Source organism: Spermophilus citellus, assembly GCF_964194105.1.
Source record: "Spermophilus citellus genome assembly, chromosome: 15".
Lineage (NCBI taxonomy): Eukaryota > Metazoa > Chordata > Mammalia > Rodentia > Sciuridae > Spermophilus > Spermophilus citellus.
In genome coordinates, this window is record NC_138195.1 from 44,646,620 (window position 1) to 44,666,456 (window position 19,837).

The following is a 19,837-nucleotide window of genomic DNA, read 5'->3' on the forward strand; positions in this document are numbered from 1 at the left end:
AGTTAACAATGTATCAGTATTGGCTCAGTAGTTGGAACAAATGCACCAGAGTTACAGGTGTTGCTAGTGGTTGCAGAGTGCATGAGCAATCTCTGCACCAACTTTCTACGAATCTAAAGCTATTCTCAAGTTAAGGGTTTATTGCAGGTGGAAATCCTTTATCTAAGTGCTTGGGACCAGGAGTGTTTTGGGTTTTGGAATATCCACATAATGAGCTATCCTGGAGATGAGATGCATGTTTAAACATGAAATTCATTTATGTTTCAGATTCATCTTAGACACGTAACCCCAAGGTAATTTTATACAGCATTTTGAGTGCACCTGCATTTGACTATGACATGTTACAAAAAGCCAGGTGTGGAATTTTCCACTTGGAGCATCAGGCGGGTGCTCAAAAGAGTTTTGGATTTTGGAGCATTTCAGGTTTTGGATTTTCAGGTTAGGGATACTCAACCTGTAATTGAAAAGAGAAGGGTGAGTACAGCGCTCTGGGCAGGTTGTGGGGGTCAGGGGAGGCACCCTGCAGGCTTGCCAGTCCTTGGTGTCAGTTAGTGTCCTTGCTTCTGTGTGAGCACAGGTGGTTTAATACCCCAGGGTCTCGCTTTCTTAGTGTTGTCCCCACCTGCTGTTCCCTTCTTGGTTGAGACCTGCCTTACCTGACCACCACATAGGAGGAGGACAGTCTGCTCTGTAGCTCCTGGGGAGCAATGTTCCCTAGGAGAGAGGGAACTCTGGGTTCTCTGCCAGGCTCCCCCTGCCCCTGCTCTGCCAAGGAGCCCGGCCTTGGTGTAGGAGAGCTGCCCACTGCCTCCCTGGCGCCCCCTGGAGGCCTGGCTGCTCCCCACCACCACAAGTGAAACCCCAGCTTTTTTGCCTTAGAAGTGGCGTCTGACCCTCCCTTTGGAGGAGGACGACAGGACTGAGCTCCTGGCCATGCAGGTTGCGGGGACCAGGGGGTGGGGTGGGGGTGTCCTTGCCGTTTCCCTTGTCTGGCGTGTAGCCTGTTTGCTGAATGGGGAGCACCCCCCACACACACACATTTGGAAACAAGGAGGCCTTTTTGTGATCCAGAAGTCTGTGTGCTAAGTTTTGATAGTGGGAGGAAGTGTTGGGGAGGAGGTTCCAGAAAGCCCCGAGGCAGGGGATCCAGCCTGTCTTCCTGCCTGCCTTGCTGAGTTGTCCCCTGGTCCTGTTTCCCGCCCCTGGGCCGTTCTCTCCTTCCCCATCCAGGTCTTGGCATGTCCCCTCCACCTTGGCCTCTGTGTCGGCTGTCCCAAGGTCCCCAGGGCCCTAATCTCACATCCCTCTTCATCAACCCTCCTGTCTCAGCTGGACTGCACAGTTTTGAGGTCGGGATCTTCCTGGGTTTCCACCCTCACAGGGAGCCCCAACTTGTGGAGTAGGGCGGAGGAGACATGGCTCAGGAGCAGTGTGCTGCGGGACAGATCGATTGAACCTATGGAGGCTGCCTCGTGGCCCCAGGCCCCTGAAGGCCTCTTTCTACCTGCTTCCTGCTGGTGCCACAGTTGGCCAAGACCAGGAGAAGGGCCTGCTTTCCTCCCAGCTCTGCTCCTCTTCTTTCCCAGGCCAGAGGAAGCCCATACTAGTCCATCTGGCCCAGAACAGCCAGGTTTGGAACATCTACTGAGTATAACTAGGGTCCACAGAACCACAGAGATCTGAGTTCAAATTCTAGCCTTTCCACTTCCCAGCTGGGGGGCCTTGGGCAAGTTACTTCATTTCCCTGAACCTCGGATATCTTGCCTATGAGGTGGGAATAATTCCTCTCTCCACAGGGTTGTTGTGAGGTTGTATTCAAAGCCACTTGGCCCAGTGCTGGCACATAGTAGGTGCTTGGGAAATATCAGCTTGCTCTTCAACCCCATCGCTCTGCTGTTGTTTCTCCGGCCAGAGTCCCGACCTTTGCTTGTTTTTCTAGTGCACACCCAGAGGCTATCTCAGGTTAATATACTGTGTCAAACCCTAACCTGGGAGGTTGGGGGGGTGTCCTAGCAGAGGTGACCTTGAACTTGGCTCAGGGAGGAGAGGCAAGAAAACCAGCAGCATTGTTCTTTCTGCCCTGTGGGGGTGTCTTTTGGCCTGATCTCCCCAGAGCTGGCTCCCTGGCCTTACCTCTGGCATTGTGGGGCAGCCATGGGAGGCTGTAGCTGACATGGCCAGGCCCTGGGTGCACATCCAGGCTGGAGCCCGTCAGGCAGCCTGTGAGTGTGTTCCAGAGGGGCTGGGGTTCCGGGCGTCCCAGCTAGCCACACCTGGCTGTGGCGCCGTGTGCCAGCTGCCCCCTGTAGTGCCCGCCAACACGGCAGCCCTGGCCAGCCACTTCCTTGGCTTGCACAAACCCCAAAGCAGTTCCAGCGGAGCCAGTGCCAGGGAGGTCCCTGCTGCCAGGGTGAGCTGACAGCCGAGTGCAGTTGGGCGTGCCAGGGCTCCAGAGAGGGACCCGAGCAGGGAACTCAGAACGGCAAGGCCAACCCCACCAATAGCGGTCCTTGGCTCGAGGTGGTGGCCATTGGAACAAAGGTCACTGAAGTCTTCCATGAGTGGACTTATCCTGCTCAGGGACAGAAATGAATGGCAGCCATCCATCAGAGTTTGGGGAGGGGAACTGGGTCTAAGATCCCTGTGGAAACCAAAATCTGTGGGAGCTCAAGTTCCCTGTGTCTCCTGTGCAGTTTTTCTATGTACTTTGTCATTTCTAGGTTATACAGCCTGATGCATTTAAATGCTACATAAATAGTTATTACAGTGCACTGTTTAAGCAATAATGGCAAGAAGAAGAAAAAAAAAACAGGGAACATGTCAATATAGACAGTGTGTTTCATAGATTTTCAGTCCACAGTTGATTGAACCTGTGGAGGCGGACAGTGGAGACAGGGTGTCTGACAGGTGACAGGGCTCCTGGCAGCTGTCTGCATGGTCCAACTTGCTTGACGGACATGTGCAGGAAGGCAGAGACCCAGCAGATGCCCTAACCCAAGTCCCAATGACAGCTCTCCTCTGCTTCTCTCTCCTCTCTTCTCTTCTGTTCCTGGTTTGTTCAGGACAGCTGGTGGGCTTTCAGGTACTAGTGAGGCATGCACGGGTGCCGCAGTCTGGCTGGGCACAATTCAGGAGCCACTTGTCAAGCAGAAACGAACTTTATTTTTAGAACACACACACCACACCACAGGAGCTCTTCAGGAATTCCCTCAGAGCCCAACTGCCACCACTGGCTTCCTACAAGCCTCTCAACCCCTCTCTCCTCCTGCTCTTGAGGCCGATTGGCTGGGTCGCATGGGCGGAGCCAAAAGAGTTCCCCAATGAGCAGCTCCACGGTCTGAAAGGGCGGGGAAACAGCCCAATGATCATCACGGCAGAGGAGCCAATCAGCTGGCAGTTGGAAGTTTGCTGGGGCTGCTGTGAGCCAATCAGCTGGAAGTTTGCTGGGGCCCCTTCGGCTGTGGCTCTCAACACCAAGGTTGTTTTGTTAGTGGTGCATCCTTGGTCTGCTAACAGCACATCAGACCAGGGAGGACCACAACACTGACCACACCTCAGTGTTGAAGGAAGGCTAGTCCCAGCCTTGGGGCGCAGGAGAGTTGGGTTTCGTTGAAAGTCACTCCACTGCAGGTGGATTATCATTTCAGCCGGCAGCCAAGCATCCTTGGGTTGGAATTCTGCTGTGTGGCTGGTGGGACCTGCAGGCCCTCCTAGGATACGTCTTGGGAAGGCAGGTCAAGAGGACACCATCTCTACACATTGTGGCTCTTTGTTCCCATGAGGTCTTCGCTCCTGCTGGGGAGGGCAGGAGGGTGGGAGGAGCCCTGTGCCCATTGGTCTGTCTGTCCTGCCTTGTGGCGGGGAGTTGGCAGGGGCTGCCTGCCCACAGCGGGCACAAGCTTTGGTCTCATTACTCAACTGGATCCAGACATGGGCGCCAGGAAGGTTTGTGAGGAAGCCTGATGCTGGCTGCTGTGGAGTCCGCATGTTGATGAACTGGTCAGGTGCCAGTTCTGGGCACTGGGAGAGTAGGCTGGGCTGGGGCTCCGTGGTGCATGAGCTTCTGCTGCTGCAGCTCTGAGCCCACAGCCTGGCTCCAGCCTTGGCTGGCCCTGGAGGGGTGTGTCCACGGGAGCAGGTCTCCAGGTCCCCTCCAGCCTTCCCCTCCCCCATGGGACTCCCACACACATGTGGTGGGAAGCATTGTTCTTCTGTTTGGGGGACAACAGTCCCTTTGTAAGTGAGGTTTCTTTACTTATGAGTGGAAAAGAATTGATGACTGGATGGCTGGGGGAGATCAAAGTGGTAAGACTAGGGCATGAAACTCCATTTCTGCTCCTTGTGAAGCAAGCCATATGAGCAAGAGTCAGAGGCTGGCCTCCACTTCTGCCTCCATCGCTGATGGCTGACCAAGCCTCTGGGCTTATGCCACTCCTTTGTGGTTTCCAGATGTTGAGATAGCCATTATTATCCCCATTCTGCAGAAAAAGAAACAGAGGTTCTAAGGGATTCCCTGTTGTGTCCCAATCAGCCGGCTCACAAAGGGCAGGGCTGGGACTTGAATTAAGGACTCTAGGAGACACTTCATCATTGCTGTGTCTCTTCTTGAGCAAGTCATTTCTCTGTGAGTCTCTGAAGCTCCATCTGGGGAATTATTTACAGGAATGACAGCACACCCCATGCATTTATCATGCTTGTAAAGACACAGAATATTTTCCATGAAACAAGCAAAATGTGATCTCTGCCTGGCAGTAGGGGAAAAGCTGCTGTTCCAGGGGCAATTGAAAAGGCCTGGGGGCTCGAGCCAGGGTTCCCAGGAAGGGCCTCTTCAGGGATGTGGAAAGATGAGCGTCTGGTCAGGGGCTTGAGTTGGACACTGTGCCCACTTTACCTCCCCACACTCGCTTTGGCATCACAGAAAGAGCTCAGCACTGGAATTGAGGGCTCCAGGACCCGACTCCCAGCTCCTGTTGGCTGTGTGTCCCTGGGCAAGTCAGGTGACCTCTCTCAACCTCAGTTTCCTCCCTGGTAAAGTGGGGATAGGAATGCCTGTCTGATGAGGCCATGGTGGGGTGAAGTGGGGTACCACCGGTGGATACCGGACCCAGGACCTGGCGTGTTGAAAGCTCCTGGTGAATGTGCGCTCTTGTCCTTGCAGGTGGATGAGATTTACCACGACGAGTCCCTGGGGGCCCACGTGAACATCGCCCTCGTCCGTTTGGTTATGGTTGGCTACCGCCAGGTGAGGCCCCACCTATCAGCAGGTGGGGTTTGGAGCGAGGGTAGGAGCAGCCATGTGGGCAAGCATCCGGGAAACCAGGCTGCAGGTGTCAGGGAACCTGCCATGTCTTCAGGAGGGGGACTGACAGTCCTGGTTCCTCACAGAGGGAGGTCCCTCTTCTTGGGGACCTGAAGGGAAACTGAGGCACTGACCAAGGCAGGCCCTGACAGGCTGAGCCCCGGCTCTACACTCTTAGGCCAGTCACTCATTCTCCATATGGGGTAACAGCTGAACTTTCCTCCAAGGGCAGCTGCGAAGACCAGAGGAGGAAGTGAATGTAGTGTCCTGTGACGCTCAGAACAGCTCCGCTTGGACGCTTAGTTGAGGGGTTAGGAATAGCATGTGTCATTCCTCAGGGACACACGCATGGGCACGGCACGGGGGTGGCTGGTGAACACCCCTGAAGCAGGGACAGCCACGTGCACAGAGCTGGGAATCTCTGGAATGCGCACTGCTGTCCCCTGGGCCTTGGGGCATCCAACATAGTGGAGGGAGAGCAGCCTTTGGCACCCGGGCTCTGACCACTCTGCTGTTGGTGCCCCTCCCCCTGCAGTCTCTGAGCCTGATCGAGCGTGGGAACCCCTCGCGCAGCCTGGAACAGGTGTGTCGCTGGGCGCACTCCCAGCAGCGCCAGGACCCCGGCCATGCGGAGCACCATGACTACGTCATCTTTCTCACCCGGCAGAACTTTGGGCCCTCAGGTATGCAAGGTACCATGGGCTGGGCCAGGGGGTGGACTGGCTTCCTGTGGGGCCTGCCCCAGGTCAGTGGGAGGGTTCAGGACCTGGGTGGACAGATGGGTGAACTTGGAGTAGGCAAGTCAAAGTCAAATTTGGAGACCAGGGCGAGTCAAAGGGTCCCCGCTCAGGTGCCCATTCTTTTAGTTCAGCCTGCAGGCAGCTGGGAGTGGTCAAGCCCTGGGCCTGGTGCTTAATGTCCCAGAGCCTGGCTTCTTAAAGACCCCCCTGGTGACTTTTAAGATATTTCTGTCCACATCATGTCCTGCTATCCTTGTTGTAGATTGTGAGCACTTGGGGGACAGTCGTGTGGCCTGCAGGAAAGGCAGTCCACCCTGCTCCAAGCATCACTGCCCAGGGATCCAAGATCTCATCATCCTCTGGGTTATTCCACCTCTCAAATGGGGAGAACAGTACTATATGTCTTCCTTCGTTCCATGGCTGCTCAAAGGGCCGTGGAAGGCATGAAATGTCCGTGACAGTGTACCGGCAGCTGAGCATCTGCAAACGTGTGACTTTGACCCCCGGGTTTCCCATATGGGGAAACTGAGGCAGAGCATGGAGAAGAGTCTTGCCCATGCCCCCCCCCCCCGCAGTTGGGAGACAGGCCTGAGCCCACACTGGCTCTCCAGGCCCTACGTTGAGGGCTTTCTAGTTTTTTTTCTGGTTTTAATGCTGGAAATAAGTGAGCCCACCCTGCCTATCCAAGGGTTTCTCGTACGAATCACTGATGCCCCGAATGTGGCGGACAGACACATGCATGCATGCAGATGCAAGATGCAGCATGCACGCGTACAGACACACATGTGGATACCCAGACCCATGTACATACCCACAGATACACACACATGCACACACACTTACGTATGTAATGACATGGCATGTGGCCAGTCCCAGACCTCCAAGACATCAGGGACTCCAAACCTCCTTCCCACCACAGCTTTTCATTAGGCTCCCCAGACTGTGTCAAATGAGAGAGCGCTTAGCAGCTCTAGGTCAGGGGATGTTCTCTCTGCAGGCCCAGTTCCATCTGCCCTCCCAGCCCATAACCTGGTTAGGAGTTTTTGTTTCTGTTTGGCTTGGTGGTGCTGGGGATGGAACTCAGGGCCTCATGCATGCTAAGCACATGCTCTACCACTGAGCCCCAGCTCAGCCCCTGGGCTGGTCTTGAAAGTAGCGCCTTAGCACACAGTGGCGCTTGGTAAGCGTTGCCCATCGCCGTCGTTGCTCAAGCCAGCCTGCTGCCTTGCCACGGTTCCTGTGTGGCCTGACTGCACCTTAGTCAGTATTTTGTGACCTCTAGGGAGTCATCTTTCCTGTCCTCCAGGCCACCTCTGCTGCCCACATGTCATTCCCTGCTCCCCTCAACCCCTGCATTGGAAGCCACTCCTTTCCCCTTCCTTCAGCTCATCCAGGACTGTCCCCACCCCTCACTCTCTAACTCTAGCACTTCACCACCCCTCCTCCAATCTAATCACCGAGTCCTCCTGAAACCAGACCTCCCTTAATGGTGGGTGCTGGGGTGGGAGCAGGAGCATGGATTTGATTCTTCTCTGATTTCTCCATGATATCTAGAGAAGTTTGTTTTTCCCCTGAAATGGGGTCTTGCTGTGTTGCCCAGACTGGTCTCAAACTCCTGAGCTTGGCTGGGCACGGTGGCCTACACCTCTAATCCTAGTGGCTTGGAAGGCTGAGGTAGAAGGATCGCGAGTTCAAAGCCAGCCCTGGCAACTTAGCGAGGCCCTAAGCAACTCAGAGAGACCTGTCTCTAAATAAAACTTTAAAAAGGGCTGGGGGTGTAGCTCAGTGGTTGAGTGCTCCTGAGTTCCATCCCTGGTACAAACAAAATAAAACAAAAACAACCAAAAAAACCTTCCTGGGCTCAAGCCATCCTCCTGCCTCAGCCTTCCAAACAGCTAGGACCTGAGGCACACACCACCGTGCCTAGCCCCCCCATACTGTCTAACACAGTGTCACCCTCTACCTCCGCGTAGAAGGCCTCCCAAGCTTGTTTGCAGACTGACTGACTGACGCCAGGACTGGAGGGAGTCGGTGTGGACTTAGAGTGTGCGCAGGCTCAGATCTGCCTGGAAATCCCGCCTCTGCTTAGAGGAGGAGGCAGCAGGAGCCTCCAGGCCAGGAGGGAGCCACCAAGCCCTAGGGTGTGGGGGCAGCTACCCAGGTCTGCTCTGCTGTGGGTAGAACTTTGGGAGCATCCTTCTTCTCTAGGGACCCTCCAGCACAGGCCAGGCTGTCCCTGAGGTGGCCAGGCTGGGCACCGACCCTGGCCTGTCCTGCCTCATCTGCCTATGACTTCTCTCTCTGCCCTCTTCCCTCTCCCTGGCAGGGTATGCGCCTGTCACTGGCATGTGTCACCCCCTGAGAAGCTGTGCCCTCAACCACGAGGATGGCTTCTCCTCTGCCTTTGTGGTGGCCCACGAGACCGGCCACGTGTAAGTGGCACCAGGAGGGTGGGCGGTGCCGGTGGGTCTGTGCTGGGGGCTGGGCCATGAACGCCAGGGAATCCTGTGGGGGAAGGCTTTCCCCAGATCTGGTCCCAGCGTCCCAGGTAGACCTGTGAGGCTGGTCTACCCCTGAGGCCTGGGGTCTCAGAGTGCCCAGAGAGGGAGGCCCTGCCCTGAGGGAGAGGGAACAAGGGCCCCACAACAATTCTGGGCCTGGGGACCAGATGTGGCCCTGCCTTTGGGAAGTTCAGTGGCAGTGTCCCTGTCATAGGCTGGGGCTTGTTTTCTGGGTGGTCTCTGTCCCTGGCTTCCCTCCATCTGCCCTCGCCTCAAGGTCCTGGTGAGACCCGATCCAGCTCACACCAGGGCCCTGTGCTCACGGGAGAGCTGGCCTGAGCCCATCACAAACAGGCACACTTAAGCCCAGGCAGCAGGCCAGCAGGGGCTGGCTGTGGGCTCTGCACCGAGGTTGTTTACAGCAGATTCATTCATTCATTCAACCGGTGTTTCTTGCAGGCCCTGTTCTAGGAACAGGGCTGCAGTGGAGAGCCCAAGAGAGACACCCGAAACAGACGGACTGGAAAGAAAGAGCCACGTCCCCTGTGTCAGGTGACAATGTGCACAGGCCACGCGTCTGGGCTTCCATCCACAGAGGCACGGCTAAGGGATGCCCTTGGCTCTGTTTCTCCCACAGCAGTGGTGCCTCCTCTCTCTGGGTCTTAGTTACCTCCACTGTGACACAGGGGCTGGCACCAGCGACACAGAGGTGCCTCCCTGCTGTGGAAGCTGATGGTTGCATCTCTCTGGAGCCAGGAGTTCCTCTTCCTGGAGAGCACAGGGGGCGCCCACTCTTCCTGAGCAGAGGCTCCTCCCTGTGGAGAGACAAGGATGAGCTTAGGGGGTCCATGTGTCTGCCTGGGGGTCCGGGCCAGATGCCGCCACCTGGAATTATTAAAAATATGGGGAGGTTTGGGCTTTGGCATTAAATACTAGCCACAAAGAGCAAAGTTCTAAAATTTAACTATCTTGGGCAGTGCCTACCAAGCACGGAGCTCTGGGGTATGTCTGGGGTCTGGGAGAGTTTAAGGGTGGCACCTGGAGGGCTCAGGGAAGGGTCTAGATCTCCTGACCTAAGTCTGTGCCTTCAGCCTGGTGGGAGACGTGCGTGGCGCTCCAGTTGATGGTGGCAGGACCAGGGGGGCGGGGGGGTGCTGTAGCCGACAGCCCACGGGCAGGTGGCCTGGGCTGGTGTCCTGGAGCAGCAGTGGGTTGGGCTAGCCATGGGAGATAGTGATGAGGGTGGGGTTTGAGGAGGGAGACGGGTGCTGGGAGGAGAGAACAGAGGAGCCCCAGGCAGACACAGCTTTGCACCCGGTGGCCTTGGAGAGAGAGGACTCTGCCTCCCCAGGGCCCATAGCCTCCTGCCTCCGGCCTGCCTGCCTGTCTTCCCTGGGGTAGGCACCCCAGCACGACTCAGGCCTCCCCTCTGTCCCCTGCCTTCCAGGCTCGGCATGGAGCACGACGGGCAGGGGAACGGCTGTGCGGACGAGACCAGCCTGGGCAGCGTCATGGCGCCCCTGGTGCAGGCTGCCTTCCACCGCTTCCACTGGTCCCGCTGCAGCAAGCTGGAGCTCAGCCGCTACCTCCCGTAGGCCACCTCTGCCCCCCGGGGCTGGGGCTGGGGAGCGGGTGGCTTTCTCCCACCGATACCCTACCTGGCCTTCTCCAGCCATCTGACCTAAACACCCCCCTCAGCATCACAAGGGGGTGGTGTGCACGGGAGACGGCTTGCATTTAATTCTTATTAAAAACCCAGACCCCTGCCCCACCCAAGATGCTAATGAGAGTCAGCTGGCAGTCCTCCTGGGACTCTGGATTCACCGAGCCTGCAGGCAGTACCCAGGCTGAAGGCTGGGAGCCTCAGGCCCGGGCTGGGGTATCTCTGTCTCCCCAGAGGCCCAGAGAAGGGGCAGGCTGAGAGGGCATGTCCAGGGGCAAGGCCAGTGTTGAGATCCAGGCCTGAGAAGGGGCCGGAGTGGACATGGTGGGCAGCTGGAGGCAGGGATGCTGTCGTGACCTCTGCAGGGAGCTGGCCAGGCTTCCTGGTGCACTTCCTGCCCAGGGGCTGGGCTTTGCCCCTCCCCTCAGGGCACAGAAAGCCCTCACATTATCCACCAATTGAATTTAATCTTGCTGTGGTGTGCCTGTCCCTTTAACATGAGTCAAATTGGTCTCCTAAGCCAGCTGTGACCGAGTTCCTAGCCCCAGTCCTGGGTCTCTTGCCCTTCTGCTGATGGAGCCCTCCCACGCAGTCACTGGGAGAGACCAAGCCCCCGGCCAGGGCTGCTCGGGTCAGCCTTCCTCCCTGGAGGAGCGGCCTGCCATCCCTGCAGGCTGCGTGCCTGTTGGAAACCCCAGCCCCGGCAAGGAAGAGCGAGGGACCTCCTGCCCGCGGCCCGGCTCACCCCCTTGTTTCTCTGGCAGCTCCTACGACTGCCTCCTGGATGACCCCTTCGAACCCACCTGGCCGCAGCCCCCGGAGCTGCCCGGGATTGACTACTCAATGGACGAACAGTGCCGCTTTGACTTCGGCACCGGCTACCAGACCTGCTTGGCAGTGAGTATTCCCTGGGCCTCTGCAGGCCAGGAAGGCCGGGCCATGTCATTCCATGAGCCAAGCTAGTCGTTCACAGGGTACCTTCCACCTGGACCGTCAGTCAGCCTGGGGATGGGCCCGCAGGCCTAGTGCTGGCCACCAGGGAGGAGCAGGGTGGACAGGACGCAGGCCCTGCCCGGGTCTGCTTGTGGGGACAGGTATGTCAGGGGGCTTGAACAGCCTCTGCCCTGGGAAAGATGGTAGGAGTAGCCCAGGGAGGGAGGTCCTGGCTGGCTGCGCCCTGGGGGTTCACCTGGGGAGCCGTCCAGGTGTTAGATCAGGTTCTGGTCCTTGGGAGCACCTCTGTACCCGCATATCACCTCTCTCCAGGGGGGTCACGTCCTTTCCCCCGCCCCCATCCTTATGCCCAAGACTGCAGATACCAGGAGCATAACCCTGGTCCACCCTGCAGGACAGGAAGGGAGGCCCTTAAGCCTAGAGATCAGCTCAAATCACCCGGGAAAGAACCAAACTGTGCTACCTGTGGCCCTGGCTGAGGCTCTGATAAGGTGACATCAGAGGGCAGGGCACTTTCTGAAGGGGAGGCCTGGGTGATCCAAGTGCTTTGTACCCCCCATGTAGGGTATTCAGAGCCCTCACCTGCATGGGACAGAGGCTCTCTTTGGTACCACGAGGAGCCCCTGTATGTGGTCACCTTCCCTTCTCTCAGGCCATGCTGGGGCGTGTGGTCTGACACAGCACAGCTTTGGGATGGAAGGACAGGGTGTGGGATTTCAGTGCCCAAATGCTGTGTTGGTGGGATGCTCGTCTGGCGGGTGGGGATGAGGCCCCTGGGGCTTTCCAGGACAGTCTAGAACATACGATCACCAACCTCTGGCTTCGCTGGATGTCCACCTTAGAGGGAGATGGGGGCCTCAACCTCAGCGGTGTCCCTTTAGCATCCCCCATATGCACAGGAATTTGAGAACTCCTCAGAGCCTGAAACTCTTGTCCCAGGTCAGTGACAAGGTAGCTTCTGCAGATTAGGGAAAGATAGCCAGGAGAGGACCGCTCCTAATGGGGAGAAGAGGAGTCCTGGGAGCCAGTGGCACTTGGGGTGAGAGGAGCTTGAGAGTGTGTGAGCTCTGGTTTCCTCAAGGTTTCCTGGGCATCCACCACACCTCCCTCTCTGCACTGCCACCTCCTGCCCCTTGGACAACTTGTGAGGGCTGGAGAGTCAGCCTGGTGACCCAATCCTTTTGCCACACAGTTCAGGACCTTTGAGCCCTGCAAACAGCTGTGGTGCAGCCACCCGGACAACCCATACTTCTGCAAGACCAAGAAGGGGCCCCCGCTGGATGGGACCGAGTGTGCACCAGGCAAGGTAGCTGCAGGGTCTGCAGTGGAAGTGCTTCCCCGGGGGTGGGACATCCCTGGCCGGGACAGGTGCAGATCCTGGAGGCCCAAGGCCTGTGTATACGTGAAGGAGGGGCAGTGCCAAAGGACAGGGCAGCAGATCTGCCAGGAGTCTCCTGCAGCCTCCCACGTGCTACGCTTCCCCTCCGCACGGGAGCCCTTCGCCTCCGCAGTTGGCCAAGTGTAGCAGGATCTCATAACCGGTCAGCAGGAATGCTTGCCCCGTTTTACAGATGAGAAAAATGAGGTCCGAGCAGGTCAAGGAATTTGTCAGGGCCACATAAGGAGTGATTAGCCTACGGGGGATGAAGGAAGACTCCAGGCATCCACTCCCAGCCCCAAGCTGTCCCTTTCTCCCTCAGTGTTGAGATATTCCTGGTGGGTGTTTGCTCCCTTGTGCATGCCTGGGTGCCAGGGCTGCTTTGGTCAGGGGACCTCGTTCCTGGGTCTGAGGACCCTGAGCTGGGGTTCTGCTCTCTTGCTGGCCCTGCCCTTGTGTGTTGGTGACCTTGGGCCATTCATTGAACTTCTCCAGCCCTGCTGAGGCTGCTTATCCCTGACCAAGCCTCCTTCCCGTGCCTCAAGATGGAGGTTATAGGGTCAGGTCAAAGCAAGTAAAGGAGCCAAGGAGAAGCAGGACGGTTCAGAGAGGTTTTTGCTTAGCATCAGCCATGAGCCCAGTGCCCTACCCCCAGGTTGCCCTCTGACCTGTGGCCTCTGCCCTAGCCAGGCTCAGCCCTCCTACTGGCCCTGCTGGGCATCTCCCAGGTTTGTGCCTTCACAGATGGATGGGGCTTCCCTAGCCCTGGATGTGCCCCGTGGGCTCCAAACCTGGTTGGTTCCCTTCCTAGACAGCTTTATCTGCTCCAGGTCTTTCTGCTTCTTAAAATTTCCCAGGTGGTTTCAAAGTCCCAGGCCCTCCCCGGTCACAATTTCACATAAAGAGTTAATCCGTGAGTCTCAGTTTGGGCTGCATGTTGGAATCACCCAGGGAGCTTTTAAACTCCCCACCCCTAGAACAGGGAGTGACTGCACGTGGACCCAGAGGGTCTTTTGGGGGTGGTGGAAGTATTCTGAAATTGGATTTTGGTGAAAGTTGCACGACTCCCACAATGAGTGACTTTTATGGTTTGTAAACCGTGCCCCACCATAGCTTCTGAGAGCCCTTTCCCCTGGGGATTCCAGCTTAGCTGTCTGCAGGAAGCCCAGGCATCTGGAGTTTTAAGGGCCCCCCACCCCCCACCCCATGACTCCAAGGTTGAGAATTGCTGAGCTCATTTCTTGAGAAAGGCCCAGAGAGCTTTGCTTTGGCTCTTTCACATTAGCCTAAAGCAAAAGAGAGGGTGTTTCCCTCCTTGGAGAGCCCAGCTCCTGCTCTGCAGGGGCTGGTGCTGCTGCTCTGCAATAGCCCTGTTGAGCAGGTGAGTGCACCCAGGCTCAGCAGGAATAGTGGCCCACCCAGCTGGTCATGGCTGAACTGGGGCTCCAGCCTGGGCCTCTGGGACTCCATGCTTCTGCTGCCCACACTGCAGGGCAGGCCCTCCTGGCCAGCTTGACTCCAGGGACACATCTGCTTGTGGCCCCAGGAAGGAAAGTCAAGATCAGATCTAGATAGCCTGGGAAGGTTGGTCTCCTCCTCCTTTTATTGCTCCTGGATGATGATTGAACTAATTGCATATTTATTCTCCTCATTAATCTCATTCAATACGCTCTGCTATTTCTGGAGCTGTGCGTGCTCCCTGCACTGAATTCTGTAGTGAGGGGCAGTTATCCCCATGGTACTGTTGAAGATGAGGCTCAGGAAGGCGAACCCCCTGTCTGAGGTTGCTCAGCTGGTGACAGGGGTGGGACCCTGTCCACCCCCGGCTCCTCTCTCAGTGTCTCTTTTTCTGGGCTCCCCAGCTGTGCCTTGTGTCCTCTTGAGTACCCTCCCGAGCAGGCTCTGCTGCAGTGGTCCAGGGTGACCTCGTGCCCTCTACTTCACCCCAGTGGTGTTTCAAAGGTTACTGCATCTGGAAGTCGCCGGAGCAGATTTATGGCCAGGATGGAGGCTGGAGCTCCTGGACCAAGTTTGGGTCATGTTCTCGGTCCTGTGGGGGTGGAGTGAGATCCCGCAGCCGGAGCTGTGACAACCCCCCGTGAGTGCACTTGGTGGGTGGGCTGAGGGTCTTGGAGGGGAAGGTGGTGGTGGGGGACAGAGAATGGCTCCTGTGTGTTCTATGGATGAGGACCCAAGATTGTCAAGGGTGGGGCAGGTCATTCCCACCAGCATTCCCCAGTGACCCATCATTTCTCACTCGTGTGTGTGTGTTTCGGAATTGGGATTCTCAAATTCTCATGTATAGAAGATTCTCCAGAGGGTCTGGGTGGACCCAAGACACTGTCAGTCAAGACCCCCCTCCCCCGTGAAATGTGTTGCACATGATCCCCAAGTTTATTTTCTGCCGCATGGAACAGAACTTCCTTTTTCTTAACTTACCTCTTTCTAACAAGGTCCTTGTGCCCCTACCCAACCTCAGCATTCTGGAGAGACATTTGTCCCTTCTCATCCCCTCTGTGGGATCCCCTCCCCTGCTCCATGGTTTCAGAATTTCCCAGCTCTTCATGGTCCCCATCTCCCAAGCCAAAGCAGCTTGCTTAGGGTAGCCTCATGAGAGATGGGGACTGGCAGAGGTTGCCTGGCGGGTCAGCTGTTCCTAGGGACCTTCACATGGACAGGGCCTGGTCCAGCTTCCTCCTGGCTCCAAGTGGTGTGATGAATACTGCCAAAGGGCAGATCACAGGACCACAGTGGCTCTAGCATCCTCCTAGGTATGACCCTACACTCCACTGCTTCCCCGTGGGGATAGAGGCTCACCGCTTACTGAGACAGCCGCGCCTTCATAGACAGCTGTACTGACCTCCTGCAGATGGAGCCGAGGTGGACCTCCTTGTAGTCTTCACCTGTGGGAGATACAAAAGCCAAGGTGACGGGAAGGCCCAGTGGCACCCCCGCTCCATCACCTCACAGTCATGACCTGCAGTTATCCCCTGGCTCAAAGCAGCCGTCCATTGTGCTCCTTTGTAATAATAGCTGGTTTTATTTTTTGAGGCTTAAATGAAATAACATGTGCCCTCAGCACCATGCCCAGCAGAGATTAAGCACTTAATAGACGCTAGCGAATATCAAGATAGTCGTTACAATTATTATTAACAGAGTACACTGAGCATTTGGTCGGGGCTAGACAGGATGCTAAGCACTTAATCGCAGACGCCCCTGTAATTCTCCAGCATCTGTGAGCAGGGTGTGATTAACCTCATGCCCTTGGATTCTTGTATCAGTAGCTTTAATCCTCTTGACTTCATGGAGAAAAGAGTATAGATCGCTTTCCCACACCCTTTTTTATCATTTTTACAGACACCAGTAGGCAGGTACGATGGGCCCTCTTTTCAAAGGGAAATTCAGGCAAAGCCAAGTGACTTGATCAAGGTGCATGGCCAGGACTTGGGCGCCATGCTCTTCTGATTCCAATCCAAGTCTCCTGGACCACTCTTTAGTGTATTATGAGATTAAATGGATGCGGATGCAAATAGACAGCATTGAGTTATTTATTAAGTGCCTACTGCATGGTTAATCGGTCCTAGTGTCCATCTGCCTGCCCCCTCACCCCGGCACACAGTGGAACAGGTGATGTGTGCCCCAAGGAGGGGGAGGGAGGGTCTGGGAGGTGCAGCTCAGCGGCCGTGCTGCAGGTTGCTTGATAAGTTAGTGGAGCCCTTTGATGCTGGCTGAGCTGCCCCTGAAAGCCCCCACCTGCCCCATCAACCCGCCAGGTCACCTGGTCTCTCTGTGCCACCCTAGCCCAGCCTACGGAGGCCGCCTGTGCTCAGGGCCCTCCTTCGAGTACCAGGTCTGCAACCCCGAGGAGTGCCCCGGGCCCTACGAGGACTTCCGGGCCCAGCAGTGTGCCAAGCGGAACTCCTACTACACCCACCAGAACACCAAGCACAGCTGGCTCCCCTACGAGTCTGAGGATGGTGAGCGGCCTTGCGCCCACTCCCCACTCCTGGTGTCCACCGGGGCTATGTGTTCCCAGGAAGTTCCTCCCTCAGGTGTTCCCATCCGTGGAGGTGTGGGACGTGGAGGTGCCGAAAGGGACATTGCCGTCATGAGTGTGGCCACAGATCTTTGTGTAGGCCTGTGTGTGGTGACCCTGGGGTCCCCATCTGGACCATCCCTTGATCACATGCTCTGATCACGGTTTCCCTGCAGATACAAGTGGCTGGGGGCGGGGGGGGGGTGCTTTTCCCAGGGATGCTGTAGAATCCTGCAGGCTGCAGTTGGGGCCGGTGCCTTTCAGACATCTGTGCTTGCCTGCATGGGTGAGCATCTGTCCTAAGAATGTTCCAGAGAACACAGGAACACTGTGCTCCCTAGAAAAAGTGAGGTTGGAGCTCAGATCACTTCCTGGAATTTGTCCCTGGGGTCTCCCAGCCCTCCCCAGGGCTTCAGGCGCCTCTCACTTCACGTGACCAGTGTCCCCAGAAGCTCAGTTGTATCACATGCCAGGTTCTTATCTGGTACTGACCAGGTCTCCGTTCCAGCGGTCACTGGAGGTGATTTGAAAGGCAGGCAGAGGGACCCCTCCAGGCTGCCTTGGATGGTCACACAGGCCTCTGCACTCACGCAGAGGGTCTGAGTTTGGGGACCGTGCTGGTGTCAGTCGCTGTCTGCGTTGGGTCCTCTTGTGGGGCCCCATGTTCATGGCATCTTGGAGCCTTCAGGCTGGGGGGCCCTTCCCAGCCCTCGGAGCCCATCTCTTGCCCCAAGCTCCTATGTTTCCCTGTCGGTAGATGCTGCTTGCCGTGCCGCCCTGGGCTCCAGACAGCTCCCGTGAGAGTGGCCTCTCATTCCCTGAGCCCAGGGTTGACCCCAGGACCCCATGCTCCCTGGCTCATGTTTAGAATGACAGAATCCTCAAATTGGAAGGGAACTCAGGGGCCTGTCATGGCCACACCCTTTGGAGCACCCTTGCAGGGGATATCTTGGAAGTCGGCTGGCTCCCCTGGACTCCCAGACCCCTCCTGCCTGGTTGCACTGGCCAGGACCCTGCCTGACTCCTGTGCAGAGAAACCAAGGCAGTGTGTGTGTCGGGCTCCAGGCTGGGGGCCTGAATGCTGGTGGCGAGTCACCGAGTGGCCTGGGAGCTCAGGGTCTGGAAGCAGGAGCCAGACAGGTTCCTTAGAAATGGGCTGTGGGAGAGAGAGGCTGGACTTGGAAAGCTTCCAGGTCTGGTCAGTAGCAAAATGGGGCAGGGAGGGGAAGGCTGGGCAGCTGGACTTTGGGCTTTTCCCAGGACTTCTAGACAAATTTCAGGAAGCTGGTTAAGCCCCCAGTCTCGCTTTTTCTAAGAAGCACAGCAAGTGTTTATGTTTTCTCTGGAGCCTCCTTCTTAGGTCATCAGCAGCCCAGATAGAGAAGAGAACATTTTCATAGTTTGAACCAGAAAGGGCCCTCTTCCCTCCCTTTCTGCCGCTCCATTTACAAACCCCAATCCAGCCCACCGCCTGCCTGGCTTGTCCACCACTTTTGAGGTGTATAAATGTGTTCAGTTGCAGGGTCAGACCACGGTGTGCTCGGCTGCTGGGGCAGGTCCTGCTGAATCACCGTGTGGCCTCTTCTCTCGGTTTCCTCCTCTGTCATTCTAGAACCTACCTCCCTGGGGTGTTGAGAGGGTTAAACGAGTTAGTTTCACAAAAAGCATTTCAGGTTGTACATCAGGGTATGCGTAGGCTTTGATACCTAGGAAGCAGCCACTAAGCCTTGGCTTATTATTTTGGGTATTATTTTGTCACTTGATTTTTCTCGATATCCCGATGTGGCACTCTGCTGACCAGGGATAATGAAATAAGCTGTGAGAGGCCAAAGCACTCGCCCTGGGAGACGGGAGACGGAGACAGACGTGACTAATTAACACGCACCAGAGCAGGGATTTTCTGCCCAGGCTCCACACACACACACACACACACACACACACACACACAGTGATCCCCCTGCTGTGCAGAGCCGGTGGGGGGTGGTGTACGGGGTTGTGGGGGGGCTTCTGGGCTGCACCGCAGGCTGATGGCAGGCTGATGTCGTCCTGGGCTGCCTGCTCTCTGCAAGCCCAGTGCGGGGATCACCGTGGTATCTCTCCCCACAGACACCCAGAAGTGTGAGCTCATCTGCCAGTCGGCAGACACGGGAGACGTGGTGTTCATGAACCAGGTGGTCCACGACGGGACGCGCTGCAGCTACCGGGACCCTTACAGCCTCTGTGCCCGTGGCGAGTGTGTGGTGGGTGCCCCCTCCAGGTCACCCACCTCTGCTGGTTCTTGGAGACTGGAGGGGGGCTCCATCCCCGTCCCGTGCTCCTTAGGAAGATAAGCATGCCTGCACCTGCTGCACTCAGGACACCCCCTTGGTCCTTGACACAGTCCTGGGGTGCTAGAAGGGGTCACTTACTGTCTAGCCCATTCAAGGGGAGAGGAGATGTCAAAAATCCTCACCACACGGGGTTCAAGACCAGGTTTCATGGCAAATCTGTGGGCGACCTGTCTTTGGATACTTTCTGCGTAGAGTTCCTCTCTAGGCTGAGGCCTGGGGACCGGGAGGGAGCCAGGGGCTTCAGGGGCTGGGTGCAGGGTTCTTTCCGCTCATCTCACCTCTGGCCGCAGCCTGTTGGCTGTGACAAGGAGGTGGGGTCCATGAAGGCTGATGACAAGTGTGGGGTCTGCGGCGGTGACAACTCCCACTGCAGGACCGTGAAGGGGACTCTGGGCAAAGCTTCCAAGCAGGCAGGTGAGCTGGGCTGGGCCCTCCTCCTTGATCTGTGCCATGGTTCAGTGTGGGGTGGAGGGGCCCCTGAGCCTGTCCCCAGACCTCTCCAGGCTGCCCAGGGGTTGGTGAGCCAGAAGCAGCAGCCCTCACCCCGTCTTCCGGGCATGCTGCGGCTGCACACTGGGCCTGGGATCTCAGAGAAGCACCCTCCTGCTGGGTGGTGTGTCACGCTGGGAGCCCCGCCGTCTCATTGGCATCAGGGCTGTTGGTGGGGCGAGGGTCAGATAGGTCTGAAAGTGTGGCCAGGGCCACAAGATTGGTCATCTGTCTTCTTCTTCCTCTTTCTCCTCCTCCTCCTCCTCATTCTCCTCTTCCTCCTTCTCCCCTCTCTCATCTTCTTTAAACCTGTGGTACCTCTGGCTTTGGACTCCTGGTATCTCTGAGTTCCTTGGCTCCCCACCTCCAATCTGATCAAACTCGAAGTGGAAAGGGCATCTGGTAGTAGTCCTTTACATGTTAGTGTGAACTAGATCTCCCTCTCTA

General features: G+C 56.8%; 1 protein-coding gene across 8 annotated transcripts in view; it reads left to right on the plus strand.

The window, feature by feature from the left end:
- ADAMTS14 (ADAM metallopeptidase with thrombospondin type 1 motif 14) overlaps positions 1–19,837 on the plus strand; it is a 78,718-nt gene that overhangs the window by 39,241 nt on the left and 19,640 nt on the right. For 4 of the 8 annotated variants that reach the window (XR_014018875.1, XM_081266912.1, XM_081266910.1 and 1 more), the window contains 11 exons: positions 5,159–5,242; positions 5,835–5,991; positions 8,366–8,471; positions 9,000–9,092; positions 9,988–10,131; positions 10,968–11,100; positions 12,350–12,463; positions 14,485–14,633; positions 16,337–16,512; positions 18,678–18,811; positions 19,192–19,315. Coding sequence is in view for 7 of the 8 variants with exons in the window: in XM_081266912.1 (XP_081123038.1) it covers positions 5,159–5,242; positions 5,835–5,991; positions 8,366–8,471; positions 9,000–9,092; positions 9,988–10,131; positions 10,968–11,100; positions 12,350–12,463; positions 14,485–14,633; positions 16,337–16,512; positions 18,678–18,811; positions 19,192–19,315 (1,414 nt within the window). In the remaining variant the exon portion in view is untranslated. The remainder of the gene's footprint in view (positions 1–5,158; positions 5,243–5,834; positions 5,992–8,365; positions 8,472–8,999; positions 9,093–9,987; positions 10,132–10,967; positions 11,101–12,349; positions 12,464–14,484; positions 14,634–16,336; positions 16,513–18,677; positions 18,812–19,191; positions 19,316–19,837) is intronic. The other 4 variants (XM_081266913.1, XM_081266916.1, XM_081266911.1 and 1 more) reach the window with 3 other exon arrangements.